An 18,706-nucleotide genomic window follows, 5' to 3' on the forward strand; every position below is an offset into this window, starting at 1 on the left:
TGGACCTTTCTGCTTAGCACAGAGCAGAGCATATAAGTGACTTGCTAAAGATTTAGTTAAGTGAACAAATAACTAGGGATACTCCTTAAGGTGGAAGAAAAATTTTGGGGGGAAATGGCCGAGAGGAGTGACAATGTGTGCTTCCATTCTCCCTCGGCATCTGTACCCTTCAAATAGGGAAATGGATTTGAAATGACAAGCAAGGGCTGCCTCACATGAGGAGAGGCTTGAGCTGGGTTCCCGCAACCCCCAAAGCTCAGGGTTCACTGGAGTCACTTGGGTCTCAGTTCTGAAAAGATCCTGTGGCCTTTAAAGTCACTCAGAGTCAGTGCCAGGCAGAGGAGAAGTCAGGTACTTGAGGCTGGGGAGGCTCCCTTCCTATCCTCCAGCACGTGACACTGCAGACTCTTATGTGGGGCTGGGGGTACTTTGCGATGCTGCGGCATACTAGAGGATGATGATAACGATTGAGGCAAAAAGAGAATTCCAGGTGAGCTTTTCTAAAATGGGCCATCAAAGTTAGGGGCACCTGTGATGGCCATCAGAGGCTGCAAAATGGAGCCACATGAAGATGGGAGAACCAAAGAGAGAGGAGCTGGGGAGATGGATCAGGAAGACTGGAATACTGCCTGATTTGGGAGGATTCAATAACCAGCCATATGTTTTTGTTGTTTACTGGTTTTATGGTGTTTGCTTCTTAGGTGGGGGCTTTTCTAAATGGGCTAGGATAATTCAGACGTTAATGACTTTGGGAACAAAACCAGACAGGGGATGGCTTCCAGATTTTCCCTCTTATTATTTCCCATGATGAGTCCAAGAGTCATCCACTTCCCTGATCTGAAGCCAGAACCCTCCCTGCCTCTCTAGGGCCCTCCATACCTGTTGATGTCTGTTCTTCTTCTTTGGCTACCCAGTAATGGTCAGGATCTCTCAAAAGCATCTTTTACTCGGAGACAAAGGGTAAAAGAAACCAGACAAGAAATCGCCGAAGTGAATAGATTCACGGCTCACAGGAACCTCATTTAGTTTCAGTGTTTGATGAATGAACTGACTTGTCTTTTCTTCACTGTGATGGTTAATTTTATGTATCAACTTGGTTAGATGATAGCACCCAGTTTTTTGATCAAGTACCAGTCTAGATGTTGCTATGAAGGTATTTTTTTAGATGTGATTAATATTTATAATCAGTAGACTTTGAGTAAAGCCATTCAGCCTCCATAATGTGACTGGGCCTCATCAACAGTTGAAGGCCTTAAGGAAAAGGACTGAAGTTTCCCAAGGAGAAGATATTCTCCTTCCAGAATGCTTTTGGGCTCAAGACTGCATCATTAACTTCTGCTGGAATTTTTAGACAGACAGCCTGATCTGCAGATTTCGGACTTGTTAGCTCCCACAGTTGCACGAGACAATTCCTTAAAATCTCCACCTCCTACACACACACACACACACACACACACACACACACACACACTTTCTCTAGAAAACCCTGACTGATACATTTATCTGAAACCAGCTGGGAAGGAAGGTGCCCAGACTCCTCCCTAAGGGGAGACAGGTGGATCCCCCTCTCAGGTCTGGTGAGTGCCCCAGCCCCCTTCCTACTGTACTTCCTTGACTTCTTGCTGGGAATGGTCCTTCTGGGGTCTATGCCCTCTGCCTCCAGCCTCTTTGCTCCCCTCTGTGGCCACTATCCTCGTCCTCAGCCTGTGGGCCAGACCTGCCCATTGGCTCTCAGGGTGAAGAAGCATCTTTCCTAGTAAGCACCAAATCCTTTTCAGACCCTGGACCTGGGCATGCTTTCAGGAGGCCATTGACGGACACTTGTAGCCAACTGAGTCCTCACTGTGGCCTTAGCACATGGAAATTTGGCTTGATCTACTTCCGTCACTGTTGTCTGCCACTTCCCACTTACCTGTAGCGTATCAACTGGCTGGTTCATAGCTGGTCCTGCCACTGGGTGAAGCCTTGATTCATCTATTTTCCTAGGTCAGCATCCATGACTGGTCTCCTAAGGACTTAACTCTCAGGTACCAACTTTCATCTCCGAACCGTCTGTCTATTAACTCAGCTTCTTCCCACAGTCAGATGGAGATGCTCATCAATTTCTGCCTGTAGGTCCTGCTGGGATACCTGCAAAAGAAGGATGTATGGTTAATTTTCTCTCCTGCTCATTTACCTATTGTAATACTTAGTCCGTTACATACATCACCTTACTTAACCCATATAGAAACCTTATTGGATATCAGATACATATTTTTATCCTCATTTTATTGAGTTGAAATTGATGCACAGAAAGGTTATATAACTTGCCCTAGATCATTCAGCTTGAGGATGGAATTCAACCCGAGGCAATCTGAATCCAAAGCCTATGTTGTTAGCCACGGATACAAGAAACCTAGCAATTAGAAAGGGGTAGGGTTGAGGCACCAAGATAAATGAGACAGAGACTAGAAGCAAAGCCAGGAATAAGATGACTGCAATCACATGCAGCAGAAAGTTCTGAACACGTGCTTTGGTGGGCCGCACATTTGGCTCTAAGCTTCTAGCAGCCAGCGCAACGTAGGTGGAAGCCTCCTCTGTCTTTCAGCTTACTCGCTGAGCAGGGATGTTTGGCAGCTCATGGTGTCAATACACCAAGCACAGATAATCAGCAGCACCCATTTCCCCAAATTCTCTTGAGTGTCTTATCATGCAGGTTTTACCCTCAAATCAAAGATCCCAGATCTCTGAGAGTTTTACTGATGCAGCTTGGCAAAATTATTCCGTATTTGTGATAAAAATGAGATAGAAGTACCCCCAAGAAAAGGGATGAGTCTTTTCCTTATAGAACAATGATTTGGTATTGACATTAGATTGTAAACCCTGGGAAAGCTGCAGCTTCAGGGCTTAGCTTTTTCCTCCCCTTTGTGTCCCTAATGTACCTAGTCTTGTGTCATGCTTATAGCAAGTGATGAAGAGATATCGATTGCATTGAACAAATATGACTATATGTGAATGAGGAAGAGTGTCTCCTTAGGATCTGCTTGTTACAAGAGGAAGGACCCATTTCTGGGGTGGACTTCCACGTATTCAATGGTTCTAGAGCCAAGGAAAGGTAGTATTGTGCAGTGACAAGAGCCTGTGTAATGTGCAGTCTGGAATCAGACCTCTCTGGCTCTACCACTTCGTAACTGTGCGGTCTTAAGTAAATCCCTTAACCTCTCTGAATCTTGGACTAAGAAAATGGAAAACTCTTATGAGAATGAGAAGCCTAAAGGGGAAAATGTTCCAGAGCCTGGCATCTGGTGGGTAGTTCACAAGTTCCATTCGTTCAATCATCTGTTCATTCGGAGCATACGTACAGGGCATCTGTTGTGGGTCAGGTCTGTGCTCTGTTCTGTGAGTATGATAGTGAACAAGACAGACCACCTGGTAGCTTCCGTCCTCTTCCTTTGCTTTCTTGCTGGAGGATGGTAGTTCTGCAGCAGGTATTTAATAGTAGGGCCACCCTAAGTCCAAGTTCTTGAGGGGATGGATGGTGGTGGGGGAGGGGAGCCACAAGAAGTTTAGGGAAAACTCAGGGGTGTACGGATCCCGTACAGAGAAACGTCCTCCCCTGCCCAAATTTCCCTGCATCCCCAGCCTGTTGTGAAGCCAGGAGCCCAGTCAAGCAGTGACAGAGGCAAGATTCATCTAACTTCTCTGTCCCACATTGGAGCTCACCGGGGCCATATTGTTGCTTTTACTGAGAAAAGATGCCTTTTTCACTGTTAGGCAATAGAGTGCCTCCAGGGTTCTAGGTTTGACTTTCACAGAGAAGAGGAGGATGGTTTAAAGTTAGTAAAAAGTTCTGGTGCACTCCCCAGGCCCGCGGTCCACTGCGTTGTTAAAAACAACACACTGATTCTGTGCAGGCCTCAGCACTGCGCTCTTCTCTCCGCCTGGCTCCTTATGGTGTTACTTTGCATTTTTCTCACCCTTGGGACCAGTTTTTGCATCATTCCACTCTCTGGAAAGGGGAAGGGTGTGTGTGTGTACATGTGTGTGGTGTGGATGGCGGACACACAAACACTATTAACTCAGAGGCTGCTAAGTAGGGACTAAAAATCCTCCCAATTATGATCTCTTTGAAGCGGTAAGCACACGCTATGTTTATCGACATACACTCTTTTACATGCTTTGATTTACAAGTCCCAGGCCCCATTCTCTCGTGTGTGTTGGGTGTCCATATTAGACTGGAGGCACTCTGAGGGTAGGGGCTGCACCTCATCCTTCAGGAGGCTCCCCTCTTAGTGCCGGGTATAAGGTTGAAGACCCAGAACTCTGCTGGTCCCATGATAATGAAAACAGTGAACAGCAGTTTGCTTCCATGCTCATTAAGATGTTGGATGGATTCTTGAGTTATTCTCATCTATTTCTCTAACCAGAGAGCAGAACTGTGACCCACACACTTTGGAGTACCAGAATGTAAAACAGAAAGATGAAAGTACAGGGAAGGAGAGGAGGCATGACCTTGGGTTAAGGGACCCCCAAGGGCTAGAAGTCCTGAGATCAGTTCCCCACCTCTCAGCCTTACTGTGGAATTGTGATGTTTCTGCGGCTTCTGGACTATGTCAGCCCAACTACTGTTCTCCCTGCCTTCTTGTCTTATCTGCACTGGATCTTAAAGCACACACTATCTGGTATCTTTCCCTTTAACTACTTTTACTCCTTTAACCGAAAATGAAAAAAAAAAAAAAAAAAAAATCAACCATAAAACCCCCTCTCAATGCATGGTGAAACATTCTTTTTTCCGAAATCTCATGATGTTCACTACACTAAAAGGAACAAAGATAGTGTCTTCCTCATTTACTGTGTTATCCCCCAGCACATACCAGACAGTGCCAGGCCGTGCTTAATACATGTTTTGTACAAACACATGAATGCACTTTGTACACATGAATGTACAAACACACAAAGAATATGTCTTAAACATGGAGGCAGAGGAGGATCTCATTCTTCTGAGATCTCCCTTTACTCCTGGGAAGGGGTCCTAACCCGTAGAGTGTACTAGCAGCTTTCAGTTGGAGGAAAGCTGTATTCTGGGGTCTTGGGGCTAGGGGGCAGTGTTCACCTGCTGGTATAAGCCAGAGCCTTTCAGTGTGTGTGTGTGTGTGTGTGTGTGTGTGTGTGTGTGTGTGTGTGTGTGATGGTGATGATGATGACTGTAACAGTAATAAACTCTGGCTCCAGAGAATTCTAAAAGTCCCTCAAAACAACTTAGCTCATCTTTCCGTGAGTCTCCTTCCTATAAATGTGCCCCTGAAATGTTATTCTCCATATATGCTACCGAACAATCAGGTTTGTTTGAAGGTTTAAGTATTTTTTTTTATTTCAGTAAACTTTATTTATATATAACAACAGTACAAATTGTGTCCTCAGCTTGCAAAATAGGAGTGTTTCATATTTACAATAGGTACACAATAATATATTAGAATAACAAAAAACCCCATTTGATTGGAACATTTTAAATACTTAATTTTCTTACAGTTTTTATTCCACAGCACCTGTAAAAACAACAAAACCAGACAACCATCATTGTATTTTCTTAAAAATATATATAATACAGATTCCAGTGTGTCAAGAGGAGTGGGTTTGAGCGGGAGAAGTTGTGGGAAAAGGCAGGTGGGCTCCGGCCCCTGGTCTCACGGTATAGAGAGCTTGTCCCTTCTTCCCTTACACAAGCAAAAACATCTGCTGTGTTTGGGGGGACCATTTCCATTCTGCCTAGCGCCTTCCAAGCCAAGACCAAGGCCAATTAAGTCAAAGTGAGGACTTTGAAATGCAGAAGATGTTTCTCTTGCCTTGAGGCCAGGGCAGGAGGGAGCAGGTTGCGCTGCAGCAGAAAGAAGACAGCTCAGGCTGAAGGCAGAGCTCTGCAGTGAGAATGAGATGTGGGTGTCCATGAGAGGCTGAGGAATCTCCGTTTTGCTTATTGGACAGACGCCCTGTCTGATGAGCAGTGGCCGTGATTGTGTCTCAGGACTTTCCTGAGGACTAGTTAAAAAATACCAAGAGTGAGACTTTATCCTTCATTCCTGGGGATCACTGAGCTCCACATACTAAGACGTCACACTTCAGGGAGACCAGGGAAGAGAGACTGAGTTATGGAAAGCATGCTACTGTTTTTCTCAAAGCATGTTTCTGAGACAGGGCGTCGGAAGGCCCTAAAGTTCATCTCCGTAGTTCCCTGTGGGATCTGCTCCCACAGCCCTGTGTCTACAAAGCCACTTTGCAATTTCTCACCCATCAAGCCTCCTGAGACTCAATTCTTTTCTGTCTGTGCCCAGGCCCCAGGAGTCTCATGCAAGACACAATGTGGCTGGAAAAACAAACAAACAAACAAACAAAAAAAAAACAGCCTCCCCTGGAGCAGCTGCTGGCTCAGTATTTACCAGCAGCAGGTTAATGGGGGCAGGTGTGGCAACCGGGATGCACCTGGAGATTTATCGGCCAGAGGCTTTCAAACATTTTCTATTTGTTCTGCCGAGGCCATTTTTTTTTTTTTTTTTTTGTCTAGCACACCCATCCATTGTTTCTGTTTCATGCTCAGCAGGGCCAGGGGTCTTGACTGCTATTTCCTGTCCTCATTTGGTGGAATTGAAGGAAGGTCAGGAGCTCAAGCAGCAGGTGAAGGGCCGCCAGAAGAGATGGTGGCAGTAGAAACAAGAGCAGCTCTCCTCGCTGGAAGAATGGCCCCAGAATAAGGTAAGGCAGCTGGGTTGGTCTGCTTTCTTCCTTTGCTAGACTCCTTTTCCTACAAACCTGGTACCCTGTGCCCTTAGGGGAGAAGAACTGTTGCCTGCTAGGTTGGTGGCAAGAACCAGCTTCCTGAAGAATATAAATTCGCTGGAAGAAAAACCCTAGTCTTGTTCCGTGCTGTTTTCCAGTCTCTAGAGCAGTGCCTGGCAGAGAGTGGCTACTCGAGAAGGTTCCCCGATGAACGAATGCAGGAAACACTTCCCTCCTCCAGTGAGATTAGCAGCTGATCCATGCTTTTCATGAGCGAACTCTGTAAAGAGGGGAGCTCTCCACCAATGGGCGATCCAAACGGTTTAGAGCCATGCTGCAGAGAGAGGTAGGACGAAGCACAGAAGCACCTGACCCCATGCAGAGGACGGGAGACAGCAGCAGGGCTCTGCCGGAGGGAGTGCTCTCCTTCTTGCCCATTAGCATCCTCTGTCTGGCCCAGCACCCTTCTGGGGTCCTCTTCCTTTTCCAGAGCATTGTGCAGATCAATGAAACGAAGCAAAGCTAGATAGATTTTGGAGAGAGCCTTGTCTCTCTGCCTCCTCCAGAATGAATGGCTTCTTATGGAGAGGAGCTGTGGCTTTAACACTTCATCCTTACCCAAGGTCAAAATATCCGCAAATCGGATAACAGGGAGAAGAAAGGCCAACCAACTTGCTCTTTTTCTCATTCCAAAGGGTGTGGACTCCACTGGCTCTTGGTGGCCCAAAGCCAAGAGATGTGGAGGAGGAACAGGTGAGCAGGGGGTGGGGCCTTACAACTTTTCCCCCTCATGGCATGGCTTGAGTCCAGCTTTTCCCCTTTTTATAGTTCCTTCCTTAAGGATGCACTGGGTCACTTCCTTTGCCAGCCCAAGTTCCCCAACTCTCTCGTGGAATCCTGAGAAACGTGGCCAAACCACTCACAGCCAGCTCCAGCTCTTCCCTCTCCACCCTCCAATTGGCCACTGCCCCATTATTCTCCACGCTCTCCACAAACCTTCAAGGAAACGCCCCAGGGCAGTGAATGGTCACCGAAAATAAATGCAAGGAGATGCCAGGTAAATGCATTGAGTTAAGGGCTGTTGGAGATGCTGCTGAGGGGTCCGACTGCCTTTGACTTCTTGGTGGAGCAAAGTCTGGATGCCAGTCTGAGCAGCAGTGTGGCCAGAAAAGCCTTCACTCAAGCAGAGCTCAGAAGTTAGACAGGGTGGGCTGGACTTTTTTATGGGTAGCGTAAAGTCTCCTGCTCACACACTTCTTGCCTGTATCTCCTCTCCTTTCATCTCCGTAAATTATGGGCTCTGCGCGGATAAGCTTTGGGTGCTATGAAGAGCAAACACTTTGGCTTAGTGCGGAAGGCCAGTCATTAGCATTTCCTTCAGGCTATAAATAGGGCCCAAGAAACTTTAACAGAAGTGGATTATCAAAAGAAAGTGGCCTTGGCATGGCTGGTTGTGAATTACAATGAAAACAGCAAGTTTCCTGAGTATTTTGTTGACTGCTTTTCTCTTCCCATTTGTCAGCTGCATTCAGGCAAGAAACTGGAGCTGAGGGGACCAGGCAACGTCTGCTGTGTGGTTAGACAGTGATCCAAAGCTACACGCCAAGGATGGAAGCCAGCCCTCTGCGCTCCCCTCCCCCAGTCCTCTCCTGGGAATCACATGTGGTCAGCAGGAAATTGGAACCACTTGGAGGTAAAGCAGGGCACAAAGAAGCTGGAGCCCAGAGTTAATAACAGAGAAAATGACCCTGGTCCAGTCTCTCTTGAAGGAGCTGATCCAGCTTCCCAGCATCATCGCCTAGGATTGGATTCCTGACCCTTTGAAAGGTGAGGAAGGGCAGCTTGTTTCTCTCCTGTCTTCCCCCATCCCATCCCTTTGCTTCCTCCTGTCCTCCTACCCACTGACTCCAGTGCTCTTGCAGAGAAGTTGGAGCTGGCAGCTTGGATCCAAGCTAATGTGGGAGGCCCGGACACTCTGACGGCTATCCTGGCCACCAAGGTCCTGACACCAGTAGAGCACTTTTCCTCTCGATGACTTCTGCTGGCTTCTATGGGGACTCTGGACCTGGGCATGGGGCTTTGGTCTCTTTGTTTGGAAACTACACTCAGGAGAATTGGTCGTCCATCGTTTTAGGTGTCACCAGAAGAGACAGAGAAGGAAAGGAGTCCAGTGAGAAGTCATCCACTTGTCCTTCACACCCACAAGTCCATGAGAGGCAGAAAGAGAGGCAGAAGGTAGTAACGTGGGCATCCCACAGTCATTTCTATTGAGGAAGTGCTACAGGCCCAGACAGTCAGGAGCTTCCATATACGAGCGAAGGGTTGTCTCCCCGCTCCAGGCACGAGAGAATGAAAGAAAGAAAGCATAATAATAAATACTGCAGCTTCTATCACTTATGCTCTTCAAGTATTGCTTGCTGTAAACAGTGTTTGATTTTTTTTTTTTTTTTTTTTGATTGCCAGTAACCACTGGATGATTGGAGTGAACTCCAAAATCAAATACCCACGTTCCCAAATCAGCTTCCAAATGGAACCTCATGGAGGCCTGGCCCACACACCTCCAGGTCCTTTCCCCAGGGTGCCTGGTTTATGACAGGGATTGACATGAGGCAGGGCTGCGCATCCTCTGCAGGGAGGCCAGGTGTCTGATCTGGGAGAGTCCCACCTCACCCCATTGCTCATAGTAACTTTAGGGAAACTGAAAGGAAATGTGTCAAAGACTAGCTCCTCATTTGTTGGGGTTTAGGATTAAATAAAACAAAACAAAAAACAGTAGCAAAAAGCATTGGTACTATCTAGGGACGCATCTCCTCTCAAAAGATGAGAATACGCAGGTGTGTGGTAAGTAAAGCTCCATTTCCAGTCAGCCAGGGAGAGCTGCTTGATGGCTTTGCAATTTGTGCAAAGTTCTGGAAGTTCCATGCTCTTCTGGCTGCCGGGATAATTCCAGGTTTTACTGGCCTGTTTTTGCGAAGTGTTTGGTGCATACTTGTGCTCATTCTTCTGGTCCTCCTCTTCCTCTTTTTTTTTTTTTTTTTTTTAATAAATTTCAAGGAAAAGGAGGTAGTCATATTCCCTCCAATTTCTTTCAGCATCTCTTTGCTTTTTCTGGCATTTGGAAATCGGCATTATATGAAGAAGGAGGAATGGAGGAAAAGAAGGAAGGGAGGCAGAAATCAGAATTAAACAAAAGTTGGACGGGATTAACAGGGCGGCTTTTTGTTTTATTTCTGGTTTTTTTTTTTTCCCCTTTTTCTTAAAAAAAATTAAATAAAGTTCTCATTATTTCCCCAATATACATTGAATGAGTTTTCATGCAAAGCAGCAGTCACAGAGGCAGAACCGTCCCCAGCTCGTGCCTCTCGGCTTGAAGAACCACTTTCTCTTGGCTCAAGGTTCTCCGGCGTTCTCACTGTGGATGGATGACGCCCACTGTCTCTCCCGGCTGGAGCTGGCTGTGACGAAACTTGGCTGGCGTAGGGAGAGGGGCTCTCCCCTCTCCCCGGGATGGGGTCTCAGGGGACAGCAAGCTCTGGGGCCTGATCCCCATCGCTTGTCCTTCCATCTGAGACTCCCAGTGACAGCTCGGATGGGTGCCTCTTCCCAGGAACGTGAGGCTTCTCCTCTCAGCTCTCAATGGACATGGCGTTAATGAGCTGCTCCACCTTATAAGCCAGCCGCTGTCTCCGCGCCTGCTCATCCTGCTCTAGGGCCCCAATGAGCTGAGGAGCAAAAACAAAGGCAGGAAGACTTCAGGACACCGTTTTCCGGAGTCCTTCCCCCTTCCCCCTCGGTCTACCTTTCCATTTTGCCTTCATGTACATAACGATAAATAATTTAAATGATTAATTGAATGAATACATGCACAAACATCTATATATCTGTATGTATGTATGTGTGTATGGTGTTTAAAACGTTATCTGGCATAGGAAGTGCTATGCAGGTGCTAATTATTGCTACTATGATGACTACTTTCAGGTTCAATGCTAAAGAAGCCTGTGAGTTTTCCAAAGCTGTCCTATCCAACCTCTGTTCATGTTAGGGTCCACCTGTCTATCTGAAATGTGACGGACAGGATCTGCCCGAGTGCAAAGAGTAGTTTGATTCATTAAGAAAGAATGAAATTAATTATATAATACGTTGAACTGAAAAACAAATTATTAAAAGGGTTAGTTATTGTGTTAACAACGAGTGAAAGACAATGAAGCATACAAAGCCCTCAGTGAATCAGGAGTGGAGTTGCCTTTTAAAGGAATGATAATGATTTTTGAGCTCATGGGCTTCTGACTCCCTAAATGTGTTTTCTAAATTACTGTCTATTGTGATTTAAGGACTGAGTCAGGCTTCCTGCTCTTTGCCTGTCAGTTTCTGTCGCATCTGGGGCCCTGTCTTACCTCCTCGCTGTACTTGCTGACGTAGGAGTAGATCTCATTGAGGGCACTCAGCATGTTGAACTCCACGGCATGCAGGCGGGACTGCTCGGCGAGGTAGGCGTTCATGTCCTGGTCGCTGATGGCTGGGAGCTTGGCAATGTCTGCATAGTATCTGCCAGAGACAGGACAGGCGCCTTGATGGTGGTCTCAGCAAACCTTTACTTATAGCTACCCCAGGTCCAGGTGCTTCAGTGGCACTGATGATCCCAGTTGCTCCTGCCTCTCTATTTCTCTTCTGATGTGGCTTCCTCTGGCCTCTTGCTTCAAGCTGAGGTTGAAGCTAAAGGCCAGAGTTTCTTCAGTAGATTCCATTTAGCTGAAAGCTCATGGCCATGGTGCCCAACAGAGTGGTTAAAAGCTCAGACTCTGACTAGGCTCTTTGTGTTCAAGTCCCAGTTCTGCTGCCTGTTAGCTGTGTGACACTAGGCAAGTTATTTAGCCTCTCTGTACCTCAGTTTCCTCATCTGTAAAATGGGAATAATAATAATACTGCCTTCACAACTCTACTGTACATTTTAATGAGATGATACACACAAAATCTTTATCAGAGTGCCAGGTGCTTAGCACAGGCACAATGAGTGGTAACTAGGATGATAATCATCTGACTACCATGGGCACAAAGCCACCCTTCCTCCCGCAGCACGGGGCATGGGCAGGGAGGGGAAGCGGGAGGTCCTGAGGAGATGACAGACACTGTCTGGGTCCTTGCTCAGTGATGGCTTACAGTGTGCAGAAGGGACAGGGAGACAGGGGCACTGGTCTGTCCTGAGGGTGCTACTGACCTCTCCACCCAGCTCTTGTAGCTGGGGATGTCCTTGGCATAGAGCAGCTTGTTGGAGGGGGAGTCCTTGCCCAGCCGGTGCTCTGACGTTGAACAAGAGTCCATGAAGGTCTGGGCCACCACAGAGAGACAGGCATCCGTGATGCTGCCCTTGTGGATGTCAAATACGAACTGGGGGTTCTTGATCACGTTCACCCAGAAGCGCAGAGGGAGGCTGTGGGGAAAGGCAGAGCAGACTTGAGAACGGATGCGGGCCGTGCCCCTTCTGCCGCCCACTGATATTCTTCCCGCAAAAATGTCAAATCGTCTACCTGAAGGGGCAAAGGAGTAAAATGGGAGAAAATGGGTCCAGCCAGGGCTAATTTAGCCTAAGCTGTTACTGACGGTGAGAAATGGAGAGGCACCACTGTACCTTAATGGGGGCATTGACCCTGATCTCTAACAACCTAGGGGTGGGCCTGGGTGTATGCTGTCCCCTCCCAGGAGACTTTTCCAAAGCCCTCTGTGCCCCCAGGCAAGCCAAAGTACAGAGGACACTACATTTTCTCAGGGCTTCAAACAAAGCCACCAGGCTCCTGGAGTCCCTTCACAGTGCCCGTGGCCATTGTCCGGAAGAAGGCAGCGAGCAGCCCCAGGCTTGGCCTCTAAGCGGGCACAAAGGGCCCCACCTGCGCTCCCCGCCCAGCCCGGCTGCCCAAGCTACTTCCCAGGGCTGGCCTGGCCTTGCTGGGCAGAGGAATGGGCTCCCCTGGGGGAAGTTCATTCATGACTCTCCCCAGGGCGTTCTTGTATCTGGGCAGGGGCAGAGGGAGAAGTGGAGGCCATTGTTGGCATCCTGGGAATGACTCACTGTAGCTCAGCGATTTTCCCACCCCAAGAGGAACCTATCAGTAGTTAGGAGACTTCCTTCTGCAACTTGGGAATTTATAACCAGAGGAGAATGAGTTTTCTCAGCTCCTTAAGCCTAAAGCAGATAAGCCCGTTTACTCTCCTTCAAAATCAGAACAGCTGCTGTTTTTACTTCCTTTTCCAGCTTTGCCTTCTCTTCCAGCTGCCTTCTGGGCTTTAACTCTTTTGACTCCTCTAAGGAACGCCGCAGGCTTGTCCTCTAGCCTGAGATGATGTTCCCAGCTCCCCAGTGTATTCTTCTCTCCCCTTCCTCATCTTCTCTTCACTCTCATGGGCCCCAAACTTTCCCAAAAGTCTCAGTAGTGCCAGGTCTTGGGAGAGATCTGCTTTACTCAGCCTCAAGTTCTTCCATGATGATTTCTGCCCGTCCTCCAAACCCAACAGGATCCCGCACTTTCCTTTAGCCCTGGAGGAGCTGCAGCGGCTGAGAGCTGACTCATCTCTCCTGCCCTCGCCTTCTTCTGGAAGCCTTGGGGAGTTTCTGGTGATCTTTCCCTGGATATTTGCCGTTGAGGTCTGGATAAGGAAACTCTCTTCCCACCACAATGCCAGGGAAGTACATTTCTATGACTTGGGTCTGCCCAGCACACAGAAGGCACAGAGATGGGGATAACCCCAGACTTGCTCTTGATTTTCCCTGAATTGCCCTCTCCCAGCACTGGGCTGGGGCTGCTCCAAAGCGAAGGGGACAGGCATGTGCTGCCTAGGGAATGCAGATGGAAGGCCTGTCCTGGCAAAGTGCACTGTGAGCTCTTAACCCCAGGGCTGCCCCCGGCCTGTCCATCTCACTGCGCTGTGATCAAAGCTGCAGGCTAAGGAGGGCTCAGCAACCATGAGACCCGGGACGAGGAAGGAATAGATGGGGCTGGGGTTGGCTTTTTTCGAAGTGTTTTGTTGGTTGCTAGGACTTTTGATTCCCAAATAACAGCCTGGGCCCATCTGTGTCGGCTCTGTTTTCTGAGGAGACTGCTGACTCCAGACAGCTGCATGGGCTGCCTGCCCAACCCAAATGCCTGGACCTCCCCTCTCTGTGCTCTGTCCCAGAGGAAGCCTTTTGATGCCAACTCTTGGCTGGGTCCTTTCTGACCTGAAAGCCAGTCCTTAGCTTGAGTCCAGGTTTAAAATCCAGGAGGAGAGTCTCATGCCAGGGGCCTGAGGGCTTCTCCCAATGCTGGTCTGGTGGTGGAGGTGACTTTAAGGAAGAGAACATGCCCGCAGGACATTCTCCCTGCTGCTTCCTGAAAGCTATGGTGCCAGGATAATCACTTGGCATTAAGAGATCAAGTTTGCAATGAAATCCTCCTGGTCAGTGGGCTCAAGTCTACAGCAGGTGTGATCTCCTTCTCCAGTGCTGACCAGCTTCACCGGCGGTCTCAGTTTAATTCAGGGCTTCCCAATCTAATGCAGTGCCCTAGAACTGCCCCACTCAGAATGCCTCACGATGGGTGGCTGTGAAGCTCTGCTGCAGGCTTCAAATGCAGCTCTTTGCCTGGGTCCCCCCAGCTCCCTTCTCCTGAGAACCAGAGATCTCAGAGTCAGGGGAGGAGGCCCTTCCTGGGGGACTGGTCACAACCTGGAAGGCCAAAACTCAAGGGTGCATTCTGGTGCTGGGCCTCAAGCCAGGCAGGCCCCACTTGGCACAGGCAGCTGGGGACCATGTGGGCTCTGCAGAGCGTATGTGCACTGTTTGTTCCAGGAGCCTCAGATCACCCAGCCCCAGCCGAGAATAGGCTCCCCTCCCACCCTCCCATCTCCTGGTATCCCGCTGGTCCCCATCCCTCACAGCTCCAGGCCTCTCCAGGCTGCACCTCCCGCTGAGGTCCCCTAGGATGTACCAGTTGCTTTTCCAGGTGTGCCGCACATCTGTGTCATGGATGCTGTGCCTGTCTGCCTGCTCATCCAGGAAATCAAACATGTACTTGATGGCCAGGGGGAGAGCGCTGCCCCGGTGCACAGTGCTGAACAAGGTCTCAAACAAGTCATCCACGAACTTCTGCAGGGTGCCCTGGAGGAGGGGCGGGGGAGAGTGAGATGGAGGGGGTGATGGGAGATAGCAGATGGGCATACTAGATGGTGCCTTGGACCCATCCTGCCTTGGAAAGTTGTCTGGGACACCAGGCTGTGCAGGCAGTGTTGTGGGGTGGGGAAGGGTACTGTTGGTTAGCTGGGGAGGTGGAAGAAACTGGATGGGCGGTGTGTGGATCCCGGGGAAGAGTCTCTCCTCCAACCTACAGCCACATTCCACATTTATGCTTGTGTCTGTGCCAGGCGGGTGTAGGCCCAAGGTCTATGATAGGAAAACAGGAAGTGCCCCGAGTCTTCCCATGGGTGAATGAGGAGGCACAGCCTTCAAGCCAGTCTGGAAAGGGTGTCCAAGGAACAAGCTGGAGGACTGGGTGCCTCCTGGCAGGAGCACAGCAGGACCAGGAGAGTCTGATAGGAAGGTATGACGAGGCTTAGGATATTGGTGGCCTGGGACAAGTGGCATCTGTAGTGTGGAATGTGGGTGAAGTGTCCACACTCAAGAACCCCCCAGGCAGAGAGCTGATCCACAGGGCTTTGGAGGGTCTTTGGGGCAGGATTGAGACTGGGCCTGGGTCCCACGGTTTACAGGCTCATGGCACACCTCTGAAGGTCAGTGGAACCTCTAGTCCTTTCTGTTATCTCTTTCTTGGTCTCTTATTGGAATGCTGAGCATATTGGCAAAGCTAGAATGGAAAGGTGGGGTCTGGTGGAAGACTTATGGGCCACTCTGGGAGCAAGTATGAGAGCTCTAAGTTGGATGCCACTATATTAAATCTTCAGTGACATTGTTGGAGGGTCAGTGGGGGAGAGTATTTGAAATCTCACCCCACTTAGAAAATAGGGGCTATTTGATTGTCATACTTACAGGCTTATTTTGGTATCTGCTAGGAAGGCTAGAAGACACAGCCTAGCTTCCATCAACACTTGGGGGTAGCCGGGGTGGGATGGGATGGGATGGGAAGGGGAAGCCTCCCCTTGTGTTACCGGTAGAGCCAGGCCTTTGTGCTTTCCCTCCCATGGTGGCCAGAAAGGGGATAGAAAGGCAGTGATAGTGGAGGCCAGCATATCTGTCCAACTAATGTCAGCAAGCAACCCCAGTGTCTTCTAAAGCTTAAGGGGTCCAAAGGGAGAGAGCTGCTCTCTGAAGTGAAACGGTAGTCTCTAGAAGTATGCAGAAAGCTATGATGTTTGCTATTTTTGCCAAAAGGTAGAGAACGGCAGTGGCCTGATCTTTTGGAAGCCCTGCCCAGGGATCTGGGCTATGTTGTTGTTGCTGTTAGTGGAGATCAGGTCTTGATGTGTTGCCCAGGCTGCTCCAATACTCTTGGGCTCAAGCCTTCCTTCTGCCTTGGCTTCCCAAAGCACTGGGATCATAGGGATGAGCCATCACGCCCTGCTGTACCTGAACTGTCTGAATGGGTTCCCTTGAAGGACACACTCCAGACATGCTTCCTGTGTTGTGGAGGGACAGGACATGTTCCTCTGAGGAGCACTCCCTGGCCTGGGCAGAGTGGGAGTTACCTTGGTGGCTAGTAGCCGGGTCAGGTAGATCTCGGACACCATCTTGCTACCCCGGTCACCCTCCTTCTGGTCACCGTGGTCATGGTTCTTCACCAGATGCCACACCTTGACCCCACTCTCCAGGTCTGGGGTGATCATGGGGGCCCGGGACCGCAGGCTGTCGGGGCTGCCCGTGTACCTGAAGGAGGAGTCTGAGGAGAAGAGAATGGTGGAGGGCTGTGAGTAACTGATGTCACCACCTTGCTCGTAGATCCTTCCAGAATCCCTGCCCGCCTGCTACATTCACTCAGAATAAACTCATTTCAGTTGAAAGGAGACCATTGGGAACTCATATATGGTAGATCATTTTAGGGATCTTTGGTTGGCATGAGGACAGAAGAGCTTGAAGTTTTTTTTAGAAGAGGATTTATAAATTCGGTGAATTAGAGACCCTTGGGAATCTGGGAGTCTCGTCTACTCTGACACTCCCAGCAATGAATAATTAATAGGTAAAAAGTCAATAGGATATTTTCATCAGTGCTTTCAATATAAATATGGGCACTAAAGAGCTGCAAGTTGTAACACTCCTCTTGGGAGTTAAGGGTCTCTTCTTGCATGGGGACTGGGGGATAGAATTTCTTGAGCCCTTTGTGGTGCTGCTGGGTTCAGTCCTGTGGTGCCCTTTGGCTGGGAAGTCCAAGGGCTTAGCGCATACATGAAACCAGAGAAAATAAGGGACAGGGAGGTGCCATCACCTCATTGCCCACTGGGCGCTGGGGGCCTCAGTACTCCTCAGACTAATTTATTGATCCAACTGGGACACTTCTGAGAGTACAAGGACACTCTTAATAATTCAGCTGAGACAACAGGCATAGACTGCACTGCCCCAGGCAACCTGGGATATATGAACCCCCATCCAGGTACCTTCCTGGTTCTGGGCCACTCTGACTCCTACACCAGGCAGGATTATCAAAGAAAGGGCACGTGCTGCCACCTGCTCCCACAGCTCTGATGGCAAGGCTGCCTGGGAATATCTGGACTAGGGAGGAACAGAAACCAACTAGCAAGAGCCTGTGCTGGTGCCTGCTGTTAGAAGGGAGAGCGAGTGGGCCCTGCCAGGTGGCAGAAGACTGCTCTGAGCTGCCCAGTCTGCCCTTTTGGTTCTCACCGTATCTACTGATGGATGTCCGGGAGATGCTGGCAGAGGCAGGGATGTTGTAGGAGGAGGTCTGTTTGGGGACCAGAGCCACCACCGACCTGTCTGATACCTGAGAAGGGTACAAAAGGCACAGTATGGTGAATGTCGGTGTCTTGGGAAGTTGGATGGTCACATACTCTCAGAGGGTTATAAGACAGGTGTGGGGTATAGAGCAGGGAGTACAGGAATACTAAAAACAACCATTACCGCTGTTTTTTGAGCTTTTATTGGGTTAGAGCTGCACGATCCCATATAATAGCTATTTGCCATGTGTGTTGATTGAGCATTTGAAATGTGGTTAATCCCAACTGCGATGAGCTGTGTCTAAATTGAGATGTGCTATAAATATACATTACATGCTGGATTTCAATGACAGTATAAATACAAATATAAACTATCTTATTGATAATTTTTATACTGATTACATGTTGAAATGTGATCATTTTAGACCAGTTAGATTAAATAAAATATGTAACATTAATTGATCTTTTTATTTTTATGTTTTTAATGTGGCTAATACAGAAATTTTATATTACACGTGTGGCTTGCACATGTGGCTTGCATTATATTTCTACTGGACAGCACTGAGCTAGACCCCAGCCTCCCAACAACTTGGTGAGTTATGCATAAGTATTCCCATTTTACAGATGAAAAAAATGGAATCATAGGGAGGCTAAGCAATCTCTTAAAGGTCACATAATTAATACATGGTAGAGCCAACATTTGTAGCCAGGTCTGTCAGGCTCCAGAGCACTTGTTTTCTCTTCATTATATATTCTAACTTGGAATTTTATTTCAAGTCACACTGGTCTGAAGCCCATTTTCCTTTTTGGCTCTGCTGTCTTTCTGGCCTGGGTCCTATAATGCCTGGATCATTTCGAATAGTCTCACCAAAAGGGCAGCCACTCTTGGGGACTCAGCAAGAAAGATGGTGTCTTATCTTGTCCTCTCTGAGGGCACCCCAGCTCAGCACCCAGCCTGCAGGGAGAGGGCTGATAAATGAGGAGCCATATTGAAGACATTTGGGGCCATTTTGATTTAAGATTACCCTCCATCCAATAAAAACAGAGAATCCCCAGAATCGTGGCGATCCAATTAAACCCCTAACGC

General features: G+C 48.6%; 1 protein-coding gene across 1 annotated transcript in view; it reads right to left on the reverse strand.

Moving 5' to 3' along the window:
- Window positions 1-9,943: 9,943 nt before the first annotated feature.
- Window positions 9,944-18,706, reverse strand: part of PLXNA2 (plexin A2) — a 219,210-nt gene continuing 210,447 nt past the window's right edge. The window contains exons 27-32 of the mRNA XM_003930409.4: window positions 17,567-17,666; window positions 16,420-16,610; window positions 14,709-14,878; window positions 11,966-12,178; window positions 11,145-11,295; window positions 9,944-10,472 (exon numbers count right to left, since the gene is read on the reverse strand). Of these exons, the coding sequence (XP_003930458.3) occupies window positions 10,377-10,472; window positions 11,145-11,295; window positions 11,966-12,178; window positions 14,709-14,878; window positions 16,420-16,610; window positions 17,567-17,666 (921 nt within the window). The 3' untranslated portion in view covers window positions 9,944-10,376. The remainder of the gene's footprint in view (window positions 10,473-11,144; window positions 11,296-11,965; window positions 12,179-14,708; window positions 14,879-16,419; window positions 16,611-17,566; window positions 17,667-18,706) is intronic.

The sequence above is a fragment of the Saimiri boliviensis genome, chromosome 14, assembly GCF_048565385.1.
Source record: "Saimiri boliviensis isolate mSaiBol1 chromosome 14, mSaiBol1.pri, whole genome shotgun sequence".
In the NCBI taxonomy this organism is placed as follows: domain Eukaryota; kingdom Metazoa; phylum Chordata; class Mammalia; order Primates; family Cebidae; genus Saimiri; species Saimiri boliviensis.